The following is an 18,636-nucleotide window of genomic DNA, read 5'->3' as shown; positions in this document are numbered from 1 at the left end:
ATTTTTTTTTTTTGTACTGGTCCCCCATGGGAATCGAACCCACAACCCTGGCGTTGCACACACCATGCTCTACCAACTGAGCCACAAGGAAGGTTAGAATGTTTTACTACTACAGGAATGTTTTACTAGCAAAGACTGGAATATGTTCCGGGATTCTTCCGATGGCATTGAGGAGTACACCACATCAGTCACTGGCTTTATCAATAAGTGAATCGATGATGTCGTCCCCACAGTGACTGTACGTACATAACCCAACCAGAAGCCATGGATTACAGGCAACATCCGCACTGAGCTAAAAGCTGGAGCTCCCGCTTTCAAGGTGCGGGACTCTAACCCGGAAGCTTATAAGAAATCCCGCTATGCCCTCCGACGAACCATCAAACAAAAATGTACACAAACAAGTGTCAATACAGGACTAAGATCGAATCGTACTACACCGGCTCTAACGCTCGTCGGATGTGGCAGGGCTTGCAAACCGTTACAGACTTCAAAGGGAAAAACAGCTGTCCCTAGTGGTGGGTGGTGGTACTGACCTGTCCCTAGTGGTGGGTGATGGTACTGACCTGTCCCTAGTGGTGGGTGATGGTACTGACCGGTCCCTAGTGGTGGGTGGTGGTACTGACCTGTCCCTAGTGGTGGGTGGTGGTACTGACCTGTCCCTAGTGGTGGGTGGTGGTACTGACCTGTCCCTAGTGGTGGGTGATGGTACTGACCTGTCCCTAGTGGTGGGTGGTGGTACTATCCTGTCCCTAGTGGTGCGTGGTGGTACTGACCTGTCCCTAGTGGTGGGTGGTGGTACTGACCTGTCCCTAGTGGTGGGTGGTGGTACTGACCTGTCCCTAGTGGTGGGTGATGGTACTGACCTGTCCCTAGTGGTGGGTGGTGGTACTGACCTGTCCCTAGTGGTGGGTGACGGTATTGACCTGTCCCTAGTGGTGGGTGATGGTACTGACCTGTGACTGCGGCCTCATCGCTCCAGAGCCTCTACACTCTGCCAGACCCAGGCTGTCTGACCCAAGACTCTCCAGACACAGTCCTCCCTGCCTCAACACACTGGACACTGCATCCTGCTCTGGGACTCTGGGGGGAGAAAGGGTCAGGGAGAGATAGAGAGAAGTAGAGAGAGAGATAGAGAGAGAGAAAAAGAAAGGGAGGAAGGAAGGAAGGAAGAGACCGGAGAGAGAGAGAGAGAGAGACAACTTTATGATTTTATTGCTGAATAAATGTTACTGTTTTAATTGTTTTTACTTGGGTGAGTATGATTCCAAATGTATTCATGAATAACACTTGAAAGTGAACAGAGAAACAGAGAGAGGAAAGAGGAAGATATTATGGAAGAGATGGGCTGTCCTTAGATCTGTTGCCGGGGAAACAACACAACAACAACAACAAGTGTCATGGTAGAATACATGTAGTTAATCACATCGTGTTGATAATCTGAATGAGGTGACAGGACTGGATGTACGGTGGATTACAAACTGTACAGCGTAACACAGAGTTGTTGAGTTGTTATCCAGGTGTTGGGAAGGGGCAGGTGTTGGGAAGGGGCAGGTGTTGGGGAGGGGGCCGGTGTTGGGAAGGGGCAGGTGTTGGGAAGGGGCCGGTGTTGGGAAGGGGGCCGGTGTTGGGAAGGGGCAGGTGTTGGGGAGGGGGGCAGGTGTTGGGAGGGCAGTGGGGAGGGGCAGGTGTTGGGAAGGAGCTGGGGAAGGCAGGTGTTGGGGGCAGGGTGGGAGGGCAGGTGTTGGGGAAGGGGGGCAGGTGTTGGGGAGGTGTTGGGGGAGGGGGGCAGGTGTTGGGGAGGGGGGGAGGTGTTGGGAAGGGGGGCAGGTGTTGGGGAGGTGTTGGGGGAGGGGGGCAGGTGTTGGGGAGGGGGGAGGTGTTGGGGAGGGGGGCAGGTGTTGGGGGAGGGGGCAGGTGTTGGGGAGGGGGCAGGTGTTGGAGAGGGGGGCAGGTGTTGGGAGTCAGACATAAATAGTATCCCCCCTCCCCAACACCTGCCCCCCTCTCCCAACACCTGCCCCCCTCCCCCAATACCTGCCCCCCTCCCCAACACCTGCCCCCCTCCCCAACACCTGCCCCCCTCTCCCAACACCTGCCCCCCTCCCCCAATACCTGCCCCCCCCCCAACACCTGCCCCCCTCCCCAACACCTGTCCCTTCCCAACACCTGTCCCTTCCCAACACCGGCCCCCCTCCCAACACCTGCCCCTTCCCAACACCTGTCCCTTCCCAACACCTGCCTCCCTCCCAACACCTGCCCCCCTCCCAACACCTGCCCCTGTTGTGTTTCCTAGATGTTGTGTTTCCTAGATGCTGTAGAGAGAGACTGTCTGGTTAGCCAGTAGAGACTGTCTGGTTAGCCAGTAGAGAGAGACTGTCTGGTTAGCCAGTAGAGACTGTCTGGTTAGCCAGTAGAGAGAGACTGTCTGGTTAGCCAGTAGAGAGAGACTGTCTGGTTAGCCAGTAGAGAGAGACTGTCTGGTTAGCCAGTAGAGACTGTCTGGTTAGCCAGTAGAGAGAGACTGTCTGGTTAGCCAGTAGAGACTGTCTGGTTAGCCAGTAGAGAGAGACTGTCTGGTTAGCCAGTAGAGAGAGACTGTCTGGTTAGCCATTAGAGAGAGACTGTCTGGTTAGCCAGTAGAGACTGTCTGGTTAGCCAGTAGAGAGAGACTGTCTGGTTAGCCAGTAGAGAGAGACTGTCTGGTTAGCCAGTAGAGAGAGACTGTCTGGTTAGCCAGTAGAGAGAGACTGTCTGGTTAGCCAGTAGAGAGAGACTGTCTGGTTAGCCAGTAGAGAGACTGTCTGGTTAGCCAGTAGAGAGAGACTGTCTGGTTAGCCAGTAGAGAGAGACTGTCTGGTTAGCCAGTAGAGACTGTCTGGTTAGCCAGTAGAGACTGTCTGGTTAGCCAGTAGAGAGAGACTGTCTGGTTAGCCAGTAGAGAGAGACTGTCTGGTTAGCCAGTAGAGACTGTCTGGTTAGCCAGTAGAGAGAGACTGTCTGGTTAGCCAGTAGAGAGAGACTGTCTGGTTAGCCATTAGAGAGAGACTGTCTGGTTAGCCAGTAGAGACTGTCTGGTTAGCCAGTAGAGAGAGACTGTCTGGTTAGCCAGTAGAGAGAGACTGTCTGGTTAGCCAGTAGAGAGAGACTGTCTGGTTAGCCAGTAGAGAGAGACTGTCTGGTTAGCCAGTAGAGAGAGACTGTCTGGTTAGCCAGTAGAGAGAGACTGTCTGGTTAGCCAGTAGAGAGAGACTGTCTGGTTAGCCAGTAGAGAGAGACTGTCTGGTTAGCCAGTAGAGACTGTCTGGTTAGCCAGTAGAGACTGTCTGGTTAGCCAGTAGAGAGAGACTGTCTGGTTAGCCAGTAGAGAGAGACTGTCTGGTTAGCCAGTAGAGACTGTCTGGTTAGCCAGTAGAGAGAGACTGTCTGGTTAGCCAGTAGAGAGAGACTGTCTGGTTAGCCAGTAGAGAGAGACTGTCTGGTTAGCCAGTAGAGAGAGACTGTCTGGTTAGCCAGTAGAGAGAGACTGTCTGGTTAGCCAGTAGAGAGAGACTGTCTGGTTAGCCAGTAGAGAGAGACTGTCTGGTTAGCCAGTAGAGAGACTGTCTGGTTAGCCAGTAGAGAGAGACTGTCTGGTTAGCCAGTAGAGAGAGACTGTCTGGTTAGCCAGTAGAGAGAGACTGTCTGGTTAGCCAGTAGAGACTGTCTGGTTAGCCAGTAGAGAGAGACTGTCTGGTTAGCCAGTAGAGAGAGACTGTCTGGTTAGCCAGTAGAGACTGTCTGGTTAGCCAGTAGAGAGAGACTGTCTGGTTAGCCAGTAGAGAGAGACTGTCTGGTTAGCCAGTAGAGACTGTCTGGTTAGCCAGTAGAGAGAGACTGTCTGGTTAGCCAGTAGAGACTGTCTGGTTAGCCAGTAGAGAGAGACTGTCTGGTTAGCCAGTAGAGAGAGACTGTCTGGTTAGCCAGTAGAGAGAGACTGTCTGGTTAGCCAGTAGAGAGAGACTGTCTGGTTAGCCAGTAGAGACTGTCTGGTTAGCCAGTAGAGAGAGACTGTCTGGTTAGCCAGTAGAGACTGTCTGGTTAGCCAGTAGAGAGAGACTGTCTGGTTAGCCAGTAGAGACTGTCTGGTTAGCCAGTAGAGACTGTCTGGTTAGCCAGTAGAGACTGTCTGGTTAGCCAGTAGAGAGAGACTGTCTGGTTAGCCAGTAGAGACTGTCTGGTTAGCCAGTAGAGAGAGACTGTCTGGTTAGCCAGTAGAGACTGTCTGGTTAGCCAGTAGAGACTGTCTGGTTAGCCAGTAGAGAGAGACTGTCTGGTTAGCCAGTAGAGAGAGACTGTCTGGTTAGCCAGTAGAGAGAGACTGTCTGGTTAGCCAGTAGAGACTGTCTGGTTAGCCAGTAGAGAGAGACTGTCTGGTTAGCCAGTAGAGAGAGACTGTCTGGTTAGCCAGTAGAGACTGTCTGGTTAGCCAGTAGAGAGAGACTGTCTGGTTAGCCAGTAGAGAGAGACTGTCTGGTTAGCCAGTAGAGAGAGACTGTCTGGTTAGCCAGTAGAGACTGTCTGGTTAGCCAGTAGAGAGAGACTGTCTGGTTAGCCAGTAGAGAGAGACTGTCTGGTTAGCCAGTAGAGGACTGTCTGGTTAGCCAGTAGAGAGAGACTGTCTGGTTAGCCAGTAGAGAGAGACTGTCTGGTTAGCCAGTAGAGACTGTCTGGTTAGCCAGTAGAGAGAGACTGTCTGGTTAGCCAGTAGAGACTGTCTGGTTAGCCAGTAGAGAGAGACTGTCTGGTTAGCCAGTAGAGAGAGACTGTCTGGTTAGCCAGTAGAGAGAGACTGTCTGGTTAGCCAGTAGAGACTGTCTGGTTAGCCAGTAGAGAGAGACTGTCTGGTTAGCCAGTAGAGACTGTCTGGTTAGCCAGTAGAGAGAGACTGTCTGGTTAGCCAGTAGAGAGAGACTGTCTGGTTAGCCAGTAGAGAGAGACTGTCTGGTTAGCCAGTAGAGACTGTCTGGTTAGCCAGTAGAGAGAGACTGTCTGGTTAGCCAGTGAGAGAGACTGTCTGGTTAGCCAGTAGAGAGAGACTGTCTGGTTAGCCAGTAGAGACTGTCTGGTTAGCCAGTAGAGAGAGACTGTCTGGTTAGCCAGTAGAGAGAGACTGTCTGGTTAGCCAGTAGAGACTGTCTGGTTAGCCAGTAGAGAGAGACTGTCTGGTTAGCCAGTAGAGAGAGACTGTCTGGTTAGCCAGTAGAGAGAGACTGTCTGGTTAGCCAGTAGAGAGAGACTGTCTGGTTAGCCAGTAGAGACTGTCTGGTTAGCCAGTAGAGAGAGACTGTCTGGTTAGCCAGTAGAGAGAGACTGTCTGGTTAGCCAGTAGAGAGAGACTGTCTGGTTAGCCAGTAGAGAGAGACTGTCTGGTTAGCCAGTAGAGAGAGACTGTCTGGTTAGCCAGTAGAGAGAGACTGTCTGGTTAGCCAGTAGAGACTGTCTGGTTAGCCTGTAGAGAGAGACTGTCTGGTTAGCCAGTAGAGAGAGACTGTCTGGTTAGCCAGTAGAGAGAGACTGTCTGGTTAGCCAGTAGAGAGAGACTGTCTGGTTAGCCATTAGAGAGAGACTGTCTGGTTAGCCAGTAGAGACTGTCTGGTTAGCCTGTAGAGAGAGACTGTCTGGTTAGCCAGTAGAGAGAGACTGTCTGGTTAGCCAGTAGAGACTGTCTGGTTAGCCTGTAGAGAGAGACTGTCTGGTTAGCCAGTAGAGAGAGACTGTCTGGTTAGCCAGTAGAGAGAGACTGTCTGGTTAGCCAGTAGAGAGAGACTGTCTGGTTAGCCAGTAGAGAGAGACTGTCTGGTTAGCCAGTAGAGAGAGACTGTCTGGTTAGCCAGTAGAGAGAGACTGTCTGGTTAGCCAGTAGAGAGAGACTGTCTGGTTAGCCAGTAGAGAGAGACTGTCTGGTTAGCCAGTAGAGAGAGACTGTCTGGTTAGCCAGTAGAGACTGTCTGGTTAGCCAGTAGAGAGAGACTGTCTGGTTAGCCAGTAGAGACTGTCTGGTTAGCCAGTAGAGAGAGACTGTCTGGTTAGCCAGTAGAGACTGTCTGGTTAGCCAGTAGAGACTGTCTGGTTAGCCAGTAGAGACTGTCTGGTTAGCCAGTAGAGAGAGACTGTCTGGTTAGCCAGTAGAGACTGTCTGGTTAGCCAGTAGAGAGAGACTGTCTGGTTAGCCAGTAGAGACTGTCTGGTTAGCCAGTAGAGACTGTCTGGTTAGCCAGTAGAGAGAGACTGTCTGGTTAGCCAGTAGAGAGAGACTGTCTGGTTAGCCAGTAGAGAGAGACTGTCTGGTTAGCCAGTAGAGACTGTCTGGTTAGCCGGTAGAGAGAGACTGTCTGGTTAGCCAGTAGAGAGAGACTGTCTGGTTAGCCAGTAGAGACTGTCTGGTTAGCCAGTAGAGAGAGACTGTCTGGTTAGCCAGTAGAGAGAGACTGTCTGGTTAGCCAGTAGAGAGAGACTGTCTGGTTAGCCAGTAGAGAGAGACTGTCTGGTTAGCCAGTAGAGAGAGACTGTCTGGTTAGCCAGTAGAGACTGTCTGGTTAGCCAGTAGAGAGAGACTGTCTGGTTAGCCAGTAGAGAGAGACTGTCTGGTTAGCCAGTAGAGACTGTCTGGTTAGCCAGTAGAGACTGTCTGGTTAGCCGGTAGAGAGAGACTGTCTGGTTAGCCAGTAGAGACTGTCTGGTTAGCCAGTAGAGAGAGACTGTCTGGTTAGCCAGTAGAGAGAGACTGTCTGGTTAGCCAGTAGAGACTGTCTGGTTAGCCAGTAGAGAGAGACTGTCTGGTTAGCCAGTAGAGACTGTCTGGTTAGCCAGTAGAGAGAGACTGTCTGGTTAGCCAGTAGAGAGAGACTGTCTGGTTAGCCAGTAGAGAGAGACTGTCTGGTTAGCCAGTAGAGACTGTCTGGTTAGCCAGTAGAGAGAGACTGTCTGGTTAGCCAGTAGAGAGAGACTGTCTGGTTAGCCAGTAGAGAGAGACTGTCTGGTTAGCCAGTAGAGACTGTCTGGTTAGCCAGTAGAGAGAGACTGTCTGGTTAGCCAGTAGAGAGAGACTGTCTGGTTAGCCAGTAGAGACTGTCTGGTTAGCCAGTAGAGAGAGACTGTCTGGTTAGCCAGTAGAGAGAGACTGTCTGGTTAGCCAGTAGAGACTGTCTGGTTAGCCGGTAGAGAGAGACTGTCTGGTTAGCCAGTAGAGACTGTCTGGTTAGCCAGTAGAGAGAGACTGTCTGGTTAGCCAGTAGAGAGAGACTGTCTGGTTAGCCAGTAGAGAGAGACTGTCTGGTTAGCCAGTAGAGACTGTCTGGTTAGCCAGTAGAGAGAGACTGTCTGGTTAGCCAGTAGAGACTGTCTGGTTAGCCAGTAGAGAGAGACTGTCTGGTTAGCCAGTAGAGAGAGACTGTCTGGTTAGCCAGTAGAGAGAGACTGTCTGGTTAGCCAGTAGAGACTGTCTGGTTAGCCAGTAGAGAGAGACTGTCTGGTTAGCCAGTAGAGAGAGACTGTCTGGTTAGCCAGTAGAGAGAGACTGTCTGGTTAGCCAGTAGAGACTGTCTGGTTAGCCAGTAGAGAGAGACTGTCTGGTTAGCCAGTAGAGAGAGACTGTCTGGTTAGCCAGTAGAGACTGTCTGGTTAGCCAGTAGAGAGAGACTGTCTGGTTAGCCAGTAGAGAGAGACTGTCTGGTTAGCCAGTAGAGAGAGACTGTCTGGTTAGCCAGTAGAGAGAGACTGTCTGGTTAGCCAGTAGAGACTGTCTGGTTAGCCAGTAGAGAGAGACTGTCTGGTTAGCCAGTAGAGAGAGACTGTCTGGTTAGCCAGTAGAGAGAGACTGTCTGGTTAGCCAGTAGAGAGAGACTGTCTGGTTAGCCAGTAGAGAGAGACTGTCTGGTTAGCCAGTAGAGAGAGACTGTCTGGTTAGCCAGTAGAGACTGTCTGGTTAGCCTGTAGAGAGAGACTGTCTGGTTAGCCAGTAGAGAGAGACTGTCTGGTTAGCCAGTAGAGACTGTCTGGTTAGCCAGTAGAGAGAGACTGTCTGGTTAGCCAGTAGAGAGAGACTGTCTGGTTAGCCAGTAGAGAGAGACTGTCTGGTTAGCCAGTAGAGACTGTCTGGTTAGCCAGTAGAGAGAGACTCTCTCCTCTCACCTTAGTTCAGGGTAAACGTTCTCCATATACCATCGGAAGGACTTGCAGTTCAGTTTGCGTCTCAGAGCCAGGCGTTCTGCGATGCTGCCAAAGGCCTTGCCCTGGGCCGAGGGCCTTGCTGAGTAGTAGTACTGTTTATACTCATCCATCCACACCTCCGCTGCTCGACGCGTGTTCCTGACAACACACACACACACACACACACACACACACACACACACACACACACACACACACACACACACACACACACACACACACACACACACCACACACACACACACACACACACACACACACACACACACACACACACCTGGTCAGGTATGTGTACAGAGGAAGGTAGACAGTACAGAGGAAGGTAGACAGTACAGAGGAAGGTAGACAGTACAGTACAGAAGAACGGCTCGGGGTCCCAGTTGAGAGATTTGAGAATGGCTCGGGGTCCCAGAGGATAGGTTTGAGAACGGCTGCTCTGTCTGGACTCTGAAAAGTTCATAACAGAGCGTAGCCCAGCCACTCACTTGATGTATGTGAGAGCATTGCCCTCTGGGAAGTCGTAGGGGTGGCGTTTCCTGAAGACATGTCCCACCCTGCTGCAGGGCAGAATCTCCAGGCTCCCACCACACATCCACACCCTGAAGGACAGCTCTGAGGAGGGAGGGACACAGTATGTACAGCGCAATCGGAAAGTGTTCAGACCACTTCCCTTTTGTTACGTTACTTCCCTCCTCAATCTACACACGATATCCCATAATGACATCACAATACCCCATAATGACATCACAATACCCCATAATGACATCACAATACCCCATAATGACATCACAATACCCCATAATGACATCACAATACCCCATAATGACATCACAATACCCCATAATGACATCACAATACCCCATAATTGTCACGGCTGTTTAAATGATCGGACCAAAATGCAGCGTCTGTTTCGTTCCACATATTTATTAAACGGTGAAACTTAGTGCGATACCAAAATAAACTGAAGGATAAAACAACAAACCGTGACGCAGGAGGAACAAACACTACCCACAAAATATAATCACCCACAAAAAACAAGTGGGACAAACATCAACTTAAATATGACCTCCAATTAGAGACAAGAGACAACCGGCTGCCTCTAATTGGAGGTCATGCCAAACAAAAACCAACCTAGAAATACAAAACTAGAAACTAAACATAGAAATACAAAACCGGACAAACACCTCCTGTCACGCCCTGACCTACTCTACCATAGAAAATAACAACTTACTATGGTCAGGACGTGACAATAATGACATCACAATACCCCATAATGACATCACAATACCTTATAATGACATCACAATACCCCATAATGACAAAGCGAAAACAGGTCTTTAGAAATGTTTGCAAATTTTATAAAAAATAAAAACATAAATACTTTATTTACATAAGTATTCAGACCCTTTGCTATGAGACTCAAAATTGAGCTCAGGTGTATCCTGTTTCCATTGATCATCCTTGAGATGTTTCTACAACTTGATTGGAATCCTGTCGATATAAGGTCCCACAGTTGATGGTGCATGTCAGAGCAAAAACCAAGCCATGAGGTCGAAGGAATTGTCCATAGAGTTTCGAGACAGGATTGTGTCGAGGCACAGATCTGGGGAAGGGTACCAAAACATTTCTGTAGCATTGAAGGTCCCCAAGAACACAGAGACCTCCATCATTCTTAAATGGAAGAAGTTTGAAACCACCAAGACTCTTCCTAGAGCTGGCCGTCCAACCAAACTGAGCAATCTGAAGAGAAGGGCCTTGGTCACTATGACAGAGCTCCAGAGTTCCTCTGTGGAGATGGGAGAACCTTCCACAAGGACAACCATCTCTGCAGCACTCCACCAATCAGGCCTTTATGGTAAAGTGGCCAGACGGAAGCCACTCCTCAGTAAAAGGCACATGACAGCCCACTTGGAGTTTGCCAAAAGGAACCTAAAGGACTCTCAGACCATGACAAACAAGATTCTCTGGCCTGAATGCCAAGCCTCACGTCTGGAGGAAACCTGGCACCATCCCTACAGTGAAGCATGGTGGTGGCAGCATCATGCTGTGGGGATGTTCTTCAGCAGCAGGGACTGGGAGACTACTCAGGATTGAGGGAAAGATGAACGCAGCAAAGTACAGAGAGATCCTTGATGAAAACCTGCTCCAGAGCGCTCAGAACCTCAGACTGAGGTGAAGGTTCACCTTCCAACAGGACAATGACTCTAAGCACACAGCCAAGACAACGCAGGAGTGGCTTCAGGACAAGTCTCTGAATGTCCTTGAGTGGCCCAGCCAGAGCCCGTACTTGAATCCGATCTAACATCTCTGGAGAGACCTGAAAAATAGCTGTGCAGCGACGCTCCCCATCCAACCTGACAGAGCTTGAGAGGATCTACAGAGAAGAATGGGAGAAACTCCCCAAATACAGGTGTGCCAAACTTGTAGCGTCATACCCAAGAAGACTGGAGGCTGTAATCGCTGTCAAAGGTCCTTCAACAAAGTACTGAGTAAAGGGTCTGAATACTTATGGAAATGTGATCATTTCTAAAAACCTTGTTTTGCTTAATCATTATGGGGTATTGTGATGTCATTATGGGGTATTGTGATGTCATTATGGGGTATTGTGTGTACATTGATGAGGGGAAAAACAATTTAATCAATTTTAGAATAAGGCTGTAACGTAACAAAATGTGGAAAAAGTCAAGGGGTCTGAATACTTTCCGAATGCACTGTATATTCAATATGTAGGAGATTATACACACACACACACACACACACACACACACGTAGACACACACATACACACTCGGTGCACACACACACACACACACACACACACATACACACTCGGTGCACACACACACACACACACACGTAGACACACACATTGTTTATATTTAATATATGTGTCAACAAGAACACACACACATCCACTCTGAACGACAGCTCTGAAGAGTGACACAAGGACAGACAGACACAGACAGGATATGTGTTATATTTATAGGCGATTATACAGAGAGAGAGAGCACAGACAGGATATGTGTTATATTTATAGGCGATTATACAGAGAGAGAGAGAGAGAGAGAGAGAGACCGTTAACGTCCCTAGCTTCTTGTTTTGATTGATGTGTACCAGATGAAGTGCGAACTCTACTAATGAGGGCAGATCAGACAACTAGTTCTGTTGGAAGACTCTACTGTCCACCTTGTTCATCTAGCCACCAGACAAGCTCCAACAGATAAAGGAATTTCAGAATGCAAATTATAGAATTTACTTTCAAATAAAGGGCATGATAATCTGCCATTTTAATCCTGATGTGGTTAGATTGTGTTACTGTCAGCATAGGTCTGGTCAAATTAAGATCGTTTTTGAAGCCAAAAACCCAGGTCTGCATGCCACATAGCTCATGCGTTGGTATCTCTGAGGTCCTACTTAGGGCTGTGGCGGTTTTGACATTTTCCGTCAGCCGGTGGTTGTCAAGCAAATAACTGTCGGTTTTCACGATAATTGATCGTTAATTAACATAAACACATTTAGCATCTCCTGGCTTCCACACACAGCCTACAAGCCATTTAAAAAAATGTCTAATAAATCCATGTAACATAGCCTACACCATCACAATAAATCCATTATTTATTTTAGACAGGTTTAAAGAAACATGACATGAAGAAAATGTAGTCTATATCAGAACAGAATACTCTGAGTTGTCCTGATCTGGCTGTGCCATATGGCTGTGGGTATCATTGGATAGTATGAAGAATACAATTGAACAAAGCTGAATAAAATAGAAAGGATTTTTTTTCTCTAAATGTATTCAAAGGTAGTGAACAAATGGCGGCTATTCTGTGTTCGGTTTATTAACAAAGAAACAGGTCCTCGTTTAATTTAATGTAACTTTAGTTGTTCTACAAACGTTGGGCTGATATGTTTGGATTTTTAATACATTCATGACGCGACTCTCTAATGATGATTTCAAATATGATTTGAAAAAAAAAAAGTAACATGAAAGGGCACGTGCAAGCTGTACACACTTCATCAGTCTCTCATTTTCACAATTTGACAAGCACTTGATAATATTCTCACACCAAGCCTAAAATGTCCCGGCAGCATCCCCCTTGTGTGACCATAATGCCCCCCGAAAAAAAATCCATGCCTTTTTTGCAGCCAAAGTGACCTTTGGGTCCTTGGGCTGAATATAATCATTATAATTCCCTTCTCCTGGTTGCCGTGCTCCGAAGCACCTCTCTCAGATATCTCAATTCTTATTAGCCAATGCCCGTCATGTGCTCTGGTCCTTCTCACATGTATTTCAGCTAAGAAGTTAAAGCTAAAAAGTGAATGAAGACAGACACATCAGGGACCCAACTGCGTCCACATTTCGTCAGCCAACAAGATAGGTAGGCCTAACAAACAGCAAAAACACTAGCCAATGTCAAACTACTATCTCCCATAGTACAAAAGTTGACCTATTCTATTGGACGGCCATCCGTCCGTCCGGCCGTCCGTCCGTCCGTATGTCTCTCTGTCAGTATCTCACAGTGCTGTCACCTCTAAAAGTAGATGAAGGTACATCTGGACAGAGATAATCTTTTTCTCTCTCTAGATATCTAATCAGATAGGACAGAGATAATCTTTTTCTCTCTCTAGATATCTAATCAGATAGGACAGAGATAATCTTTTTTCTCTCTCTAGATATCTCATCAGATAGGACAGAGATAATCTTTTTCTCTCTCTAGATATCTAATCAGATAGGACAGAGATAATCTTTTTCTCTCTCTAGATATCTCATCAGATAGGACAGAGATAATCTTTTTTCTCTCTCTAGATATCTCATCAGATAGGACAGAGATAATCTTTTTCTCTCTCTAGATATCTAATCAGATGGGACAGAGATAATCTTTTTCTCTCTCTAGATATCTAATCAGATAGGACAGAGATAATCTTTTTCTCTCTCTAGATATCTAATCAGATAGGACAGAGATAATCTTTTTCTCTCTCTAGATATCTAATCAGATAGGACAGAGATAATCTTTTTCTCTCTCTAGATATCTAATCAGATAGGACAGAGATAATCTTTTTTCTCTCTCTAGATATCTCATCAGATGGGACAGAGATAATCTCAGTGAATTAAACAAAGTCAAACACACTCAGTGAACTCACCAAAGTTCTCTCCACCCCAGATGTCCATGTGAGTGTCGTATTGCCCGAGGTGGTTGAACCAGCTCTTGTCCATCACAAAGATCCCTCCTGCAATCACTGGAGTTCTATAGCAGAGAACACAGAGGACAGACATTCAGACACACAATAGGAACATCAAGTTTTCATAAAGGATAACCCCCCCCCCCCCTTTTCATCAAACGTTATTCATTACCACCATGTTGGGGGTTAAAAGCGTTAGGCCAGTAATCAAAAAGTCGAATCCCAGAGCAAGGTGGAAAAATCTGCCTTTCTACCCTTGAGCAAGGTAGTTAACCACCAATAACAACTGGCGCTGATGATATCGATTAACGCACCTCTCTGATTCAGAGGGCAAGGGTTAAATGTGGAAGACACATTTTGGTTGAATGCATTCAGTTTAGAAGAAGCGACTCCGGGATGCTGGCCTTCGAGGCAGAGTTCCTCTCTTCAGTGTCTTTGTTCTTTTGCCCATCTTAATCTTTTATTTTTATTGGCCAGTCTGAGATATGGCTTTTTCTTTGCAGCTCTGCCTAGAAGGCCAGCTTCCTGGAGTCGCCTCTTCACTGTTGATGTTGAGACTGGTGTTTTGTCGGTACTATTTAATGAAGCTGCCAGTTGAGGACTTGTGAGGCATCTGTTTCTCAAACTAGACACTAATGTACTTGTCCTCTTGCTCAGTTGTGCACCGGGGCCTCCCACTCCTCTTTCTATTCTGGTTAGAGCCAGTTTGCCCTGTTCTGTGGAGGGAGTAGTACAGAGCGTTGTACGAGATCTTCAGTTTCTTGGCAATCTCTCGCATGGAATAGCCTTAATTTCTCAGAACAAGAATCGACTGACGAGTTTGAGAAGAAAGTACTTTGTTTCTAGTCATTTTGAGCCTGTAATCGAACCCACAAATGCTGATGCTCCAGATACTCAACTAGTCTAAAGAAGGCCAGTTTTATTGCATCTTTAATCAAAACAACATAACTGCTAACATAACTGCAAAAAAGGGTTTTCTAATGATTAATTAACCTTTCAAAATGACAAACTTGGATTAGCTAACACAACGTGCTATTGGAACACAGGAGTTGATGGTACGCACGCATGAGTGTCAGTCTCCACGGAAAGAAGTGTCTGTTAAATGCCATATATCACTTTGTGGTTCTAAGACATTTTACTGGCCCATACAGGAGCGACAGAGGAGGAAGAATGGGGACCACCACAATATAACTACTGTAGTTACCTGCTAGGCAGAGTGGGGACCACCACAATATAACTACTGTAGTTACCTGCTGGGCAGAGTGGGGACCACCACAATATAACTACTGTAGTTACCTGCTAAGCAGAGTGGGGACCACCCCAATATAACTAACTACTGTAGTTACCTGCTAGGCAGAGTGGGGACCACCACAATATAACTACTGTAGTTACCTGCTAGGCAGAGTGGGGACCACCACAATATAACTACTGTAGTTACCTGATAGGCAGAGTGGGGACCACCACAATATAACTACTGTAGTTACCTGATGGGCAGAGCGGGGACCACCCCAATTTAACTACTGTAGTTACCTGATAGGCAGAGTGGGGACCACCCCAATATAACTACTGTAGTTACCTGATAGGCAGAGTGGGGACCGACCACCCCAATATAACTACTGTAGTTACCTGATAGGCAGAGTGGGGTCCACCCCAATATAACTACTGTAGTTACCTGATAGGCAGAATGGGGACCACCACAATATAACTACTGTAGTTACCTGCTAGGCAGAGTGGGGACCACCCCAATATAACTACTGTAGTTACCTGCTAGGCAGAGTGGGGACCACCCCAATATAACTACTGTAGTTACCTGATAGGCAGAGTGGGGACCACCCCAATATAACTACTGTAGTTACCTGATAGGCAGAGTGGGGTCCACCCCAATATAACTACTGTAGTTACCTGATAGGCAGAATGGGGACCACCACAATATAACTACTGTAGTTACCTGCTAGGCAGAGTGGGGACCACCCCAATATAACTACTGTAGTTACCTGATAGGCAGAGTGGGGACCACCCCAATATAACTACTGTAGTTACCTGATAGGCAGAGTGGGGACCACCCCAATATAACTACTGTAGTTACCTGATAGGCAGAGTGGGGACCACCCCAATATAACTACTGTAGTTACCTGATAGGCAGAGTGGGGACCACCCCAATATAACTACTGTAGTTACCTGATAGGCAGAGTAGGATCATTCCTGGACATCTTCTGTTCGATGGGAATCTGTTCCCATTTAAAGTGTAAACTCCAGTCAAACCCTGAGAGAAAGAGAGAGAGTGAGTTATGAGATGGCTAGTGAAAGTGGCTGCTGTGCGTGGTTGTGTTTTATGAGGATAGTACCCGCAGGTTAGAGGTTGTGTTCTGAGTACTGACCTCCCCTCAAGTCAGCTGAAGCTGCCAAGTAGGCAAAGTTATCCAGGCTGATAACATCAATGATGGGGCTGACAACACGGGTATGGTCCTGGGAAGAGGAGAGAGAGAGAGAGAGAGAGAGAGAGAGACAGGGACACAGGGCACGGTCACACATAATGACGAAGGTGCAGAAAGATGGCGGGTCCTCATGTCCTCACCACAAACGCCTCGTTTGCTACGTTTGCCATATTGGCATTAGCACAGTATACATGATCCCACTTCTAGCTCCAAGACGGAGTCCATTTGAGAAAAAAAACTAAAAAGCAAACTGTGCTGATTGACTGGCACATTGAACCATGTCGCACGCCGTAGTTTAACAACTCTGTGGGCAGGGCTCAGAACGACGACGTCATATCTGAACGTCTTTATGCACCTTCGCCACTAGATACAGTTTGACTTTATTTAGGTCGTCATCGAGGGGGAGGTGACAGAAAACGGTATGAAGGAGTGGGGATTGAACCCTGGCCTCCGGTGGGGAGAGGACAGAAACGGTATGAAGGAGTGGGGATTGAACTCTGGCCTCCGGTGGGGAGAGGACAGAAACGGTATGAAGGAGTGGGGATTGAACCCTGGCCTCCGGTGGGGAGAGGACAGAAACGGTATGAAGATTGAACCCTGGCCTCCAGTGGGCAGACGACAGAAACGCAGAAACAGTATGAAGGAGTGGGGATTGAACCCTGGCCTCCGGTGGGGAGAGGACAGAAACGGTATGAAGGAGTGGGGATTGAACTCTGGCCTCCGGTGGGGAGAGGACAGAAACGCAGAAACGGTATGAAGGAGTGGGGATTGAACCCTGGCCTCCGGTGGGGAGAGGACAGAAACGGTATGAAGGAGTGGGGATTGAACTCTGGCCTCCGGTGGGGAGAGGACAGAAACGCAGAAACGGTATGAAGGAGTGGGGATTGAACCCTGGCCTCCGGTGGGGAGAGGACAGAAACGCAGAAACGGTATGAAGGAGTGGGGATTGAACTCTGGCCTCCGGTGGGGAGAGGACAGAAACGGTATGAAGGAGTGGGGTTTGAACTCTGGCCTCCGGTGGGGAGAGGACAGAAACGGTATGAAGGAGTGGGGATTGAACCCTGGCGTCCGGTGGGGAGAGGACAGAAACGCAGAAACGGTATGAAGGAGTGGGGATTGAACCCTGGCCTCCGGTGGGGAGAGGACAGAAACGGTATGAAGGAGTGGGGATTGAACTCTGGCCTCCAGTGGGCAGACGACAGAAACGCAGAAACGGTATGAAGGAGTGGGGATTGAACTCTGGCCTCCGGTGGGGAGAGGACAGAAACGGTATGAAGGAGTGGGGTTTGAACTCTGGCCTCCGGTGGGGAGAGGACAGAAACGGTATGAAGGAGTGGGGATTGAACCCTGGCGTCCGGTGGGGAGAGGAGTATAAGAACTGGGGACGTTACTGCTAGACCACTGGCTCTGCCAACCAGAAGATGAGAAAGTATGAATTTAGATGTAAAAATAAAAATATTTATACCAGTAGATTTGTGCTTAGTATTGTTTTCTTTACAACTGTGGTATAAGCAGGATAAACAGCTTAAACAAACGCAATGCAAAACCTTGCTGTTATTCTGGTTGCAGACTGTGTAGCTGTAACTTTAGCTAGTTGGCTAGCTAGCTAGCTAGCTAGCAGCAAGGGCTAAGTACGCTGCCACTGAGCATGGCAACGGAACTAAACGAACCAACGACTGGGTCGCGTCTCTAGCAACTAAAAGATAAGAAAGTATGAATTCTCTTATAAAAACGAAATTATTAAAGAAAATGTTGAATTTCTACCGATTTAACGTGTGCTTTTAGGATTGTTTCCTTTGGCAACTGTGGTATAAAATGAACTCCGCAAAGGGACTCGTCTCCGCCTCGTCTCGCTGTGTCGTCCAGTATTTCCAAAGTAATGTACAGAACGTTATGGCGTTTATCCCTTAGTATTTCCATGTGGTTACCATGGCTACCAGAGCGTGTGAAAACGGGTTGCTGTGTTTCCCGATGACGTCATCTGGTGCGCAACTGTAGCTCAGTTGGTAGAGCATGGTGTTTGCAACGAACAGGGTTGTGGGTTTGATTCCCACGGGGGGCCAGCACAGAAAAAAAATGTATGAAATGAAATGTATGCATTCACTACTGTAAGTCGCTCTGGATAAGAGCGTCTGCTAAATGACTAAAATGTAAATGTATTGAAATGTGTTTTAGTGACCTTTGACTGCAACACTTGGTCTGAAATCACAGGCTACACCTCATCACTAACAGGAACCCCGGGAACCCCGGGAACCCCAGGAGGCGGCGGCACAGGACAGTGCTGCTGATCGTTTGTTTGAGAGTGTGTGTTTGTGAGTGTGTGTTTGCGAGTGTGTGTTTGAGAGTGTGTGTGTGCGAGTGTGTGTTTGCGAGTGTGTGTTTGAGAGTGTGTGTGGTGTCAGTGTGTGTTTGCGAGTGTGTGTTTGCGAGTGTGTGTTTGCGAGTGTGTGTTTGCGAGTGTGTGTTTGAGAATGTGTGTTTGAGAGTGTGTGTTTGAGAGTGTGTGTTTACGAGTGTGTGTTTGTGAGTGTGTGTGTGTTTGCGGGTGGTATGTTTGTGAGTCAGTGTGTGTGGGTGTATCTTACAAAGGATTAGCTTTACAAAGGGAAAGTCAAACAGACTGTTTCCAATTAGAGCCCTGTCTGCTTCCCATAGGGCTCCCTATTCCCTATATAGTGCACTACTTTAGACCAGACCCATAGGGCTCCCTATTCCCTATATAGTGCACTACTTTAGACCAGGCCCATTGGGCACCATTTGGGATGCATGCCTTGTTCTTTGCACAGAGAGATTGAACCCAGTGTGAACCCTG

The 18,636-nt window shown here is 48.0% G+C and overlaps 1 protein-coding gene across 1 annotated transcript in view; it reads right to left on the bottom strand.

Annotated features, from left to right (window-relative positions):
* Window positions 1-914: 914 nt before the first annotated feature.
* Window positions 915-18,636, bottom strand: part of LOC106571075 (polypeptide N-acetylgalactosaminyltransferase 16) — a 50,287-nt gene continuing 32,565 nt past the window's right edge. Inside the window, exons 7-12 of the mRNA XM_082958264.1 lie at window positions 15,768-15,855; window positions 15,568-15,652; window positions 13,351-13,454; window positions 8,694-8,820; window positions 8,170-8,346; window positions 915-1,080 (exon numbers count right to left, since the gene is read on the bottom strand). Coding sequence (XP_082814390.1) covers window positions 930-1,080; window positions 8,170-8,346; window positions 8,694-8,820; window positions 13,351-13,454; window positions 15,568-15,652; window positions 15,768-15,855 — 732 coding nt within the window. The 3' untranslated portion in view covers window positions 915-929. The remainder of the gene's footprint in view (window positions 1,081-8,169; window positions 8,347-8,693; window positions 8,821-13,350; window positions 13,455-15,567; window positions 15,653-15,767; window positions 15,856-18,636) is intronic.

This window comes from Salmo salar, chromosome 01 (assembly GCF_965601325.2).
Source record: "Salmo salar chromosome 01, fSalSal1, whole genome shotgun sequence".
Classification (NCBI taxonomy): Eukaryota; Metazoa; Chordata; class Actinopteri; order Salmoniformes; family Salmonidae; genus Salmo; species Salmo salar.
The sequence above is the reverse complement of the archived record's forward strand: the minus strand, read 5'-3'. Positions and strand labels throughout refer to the sequence as shown.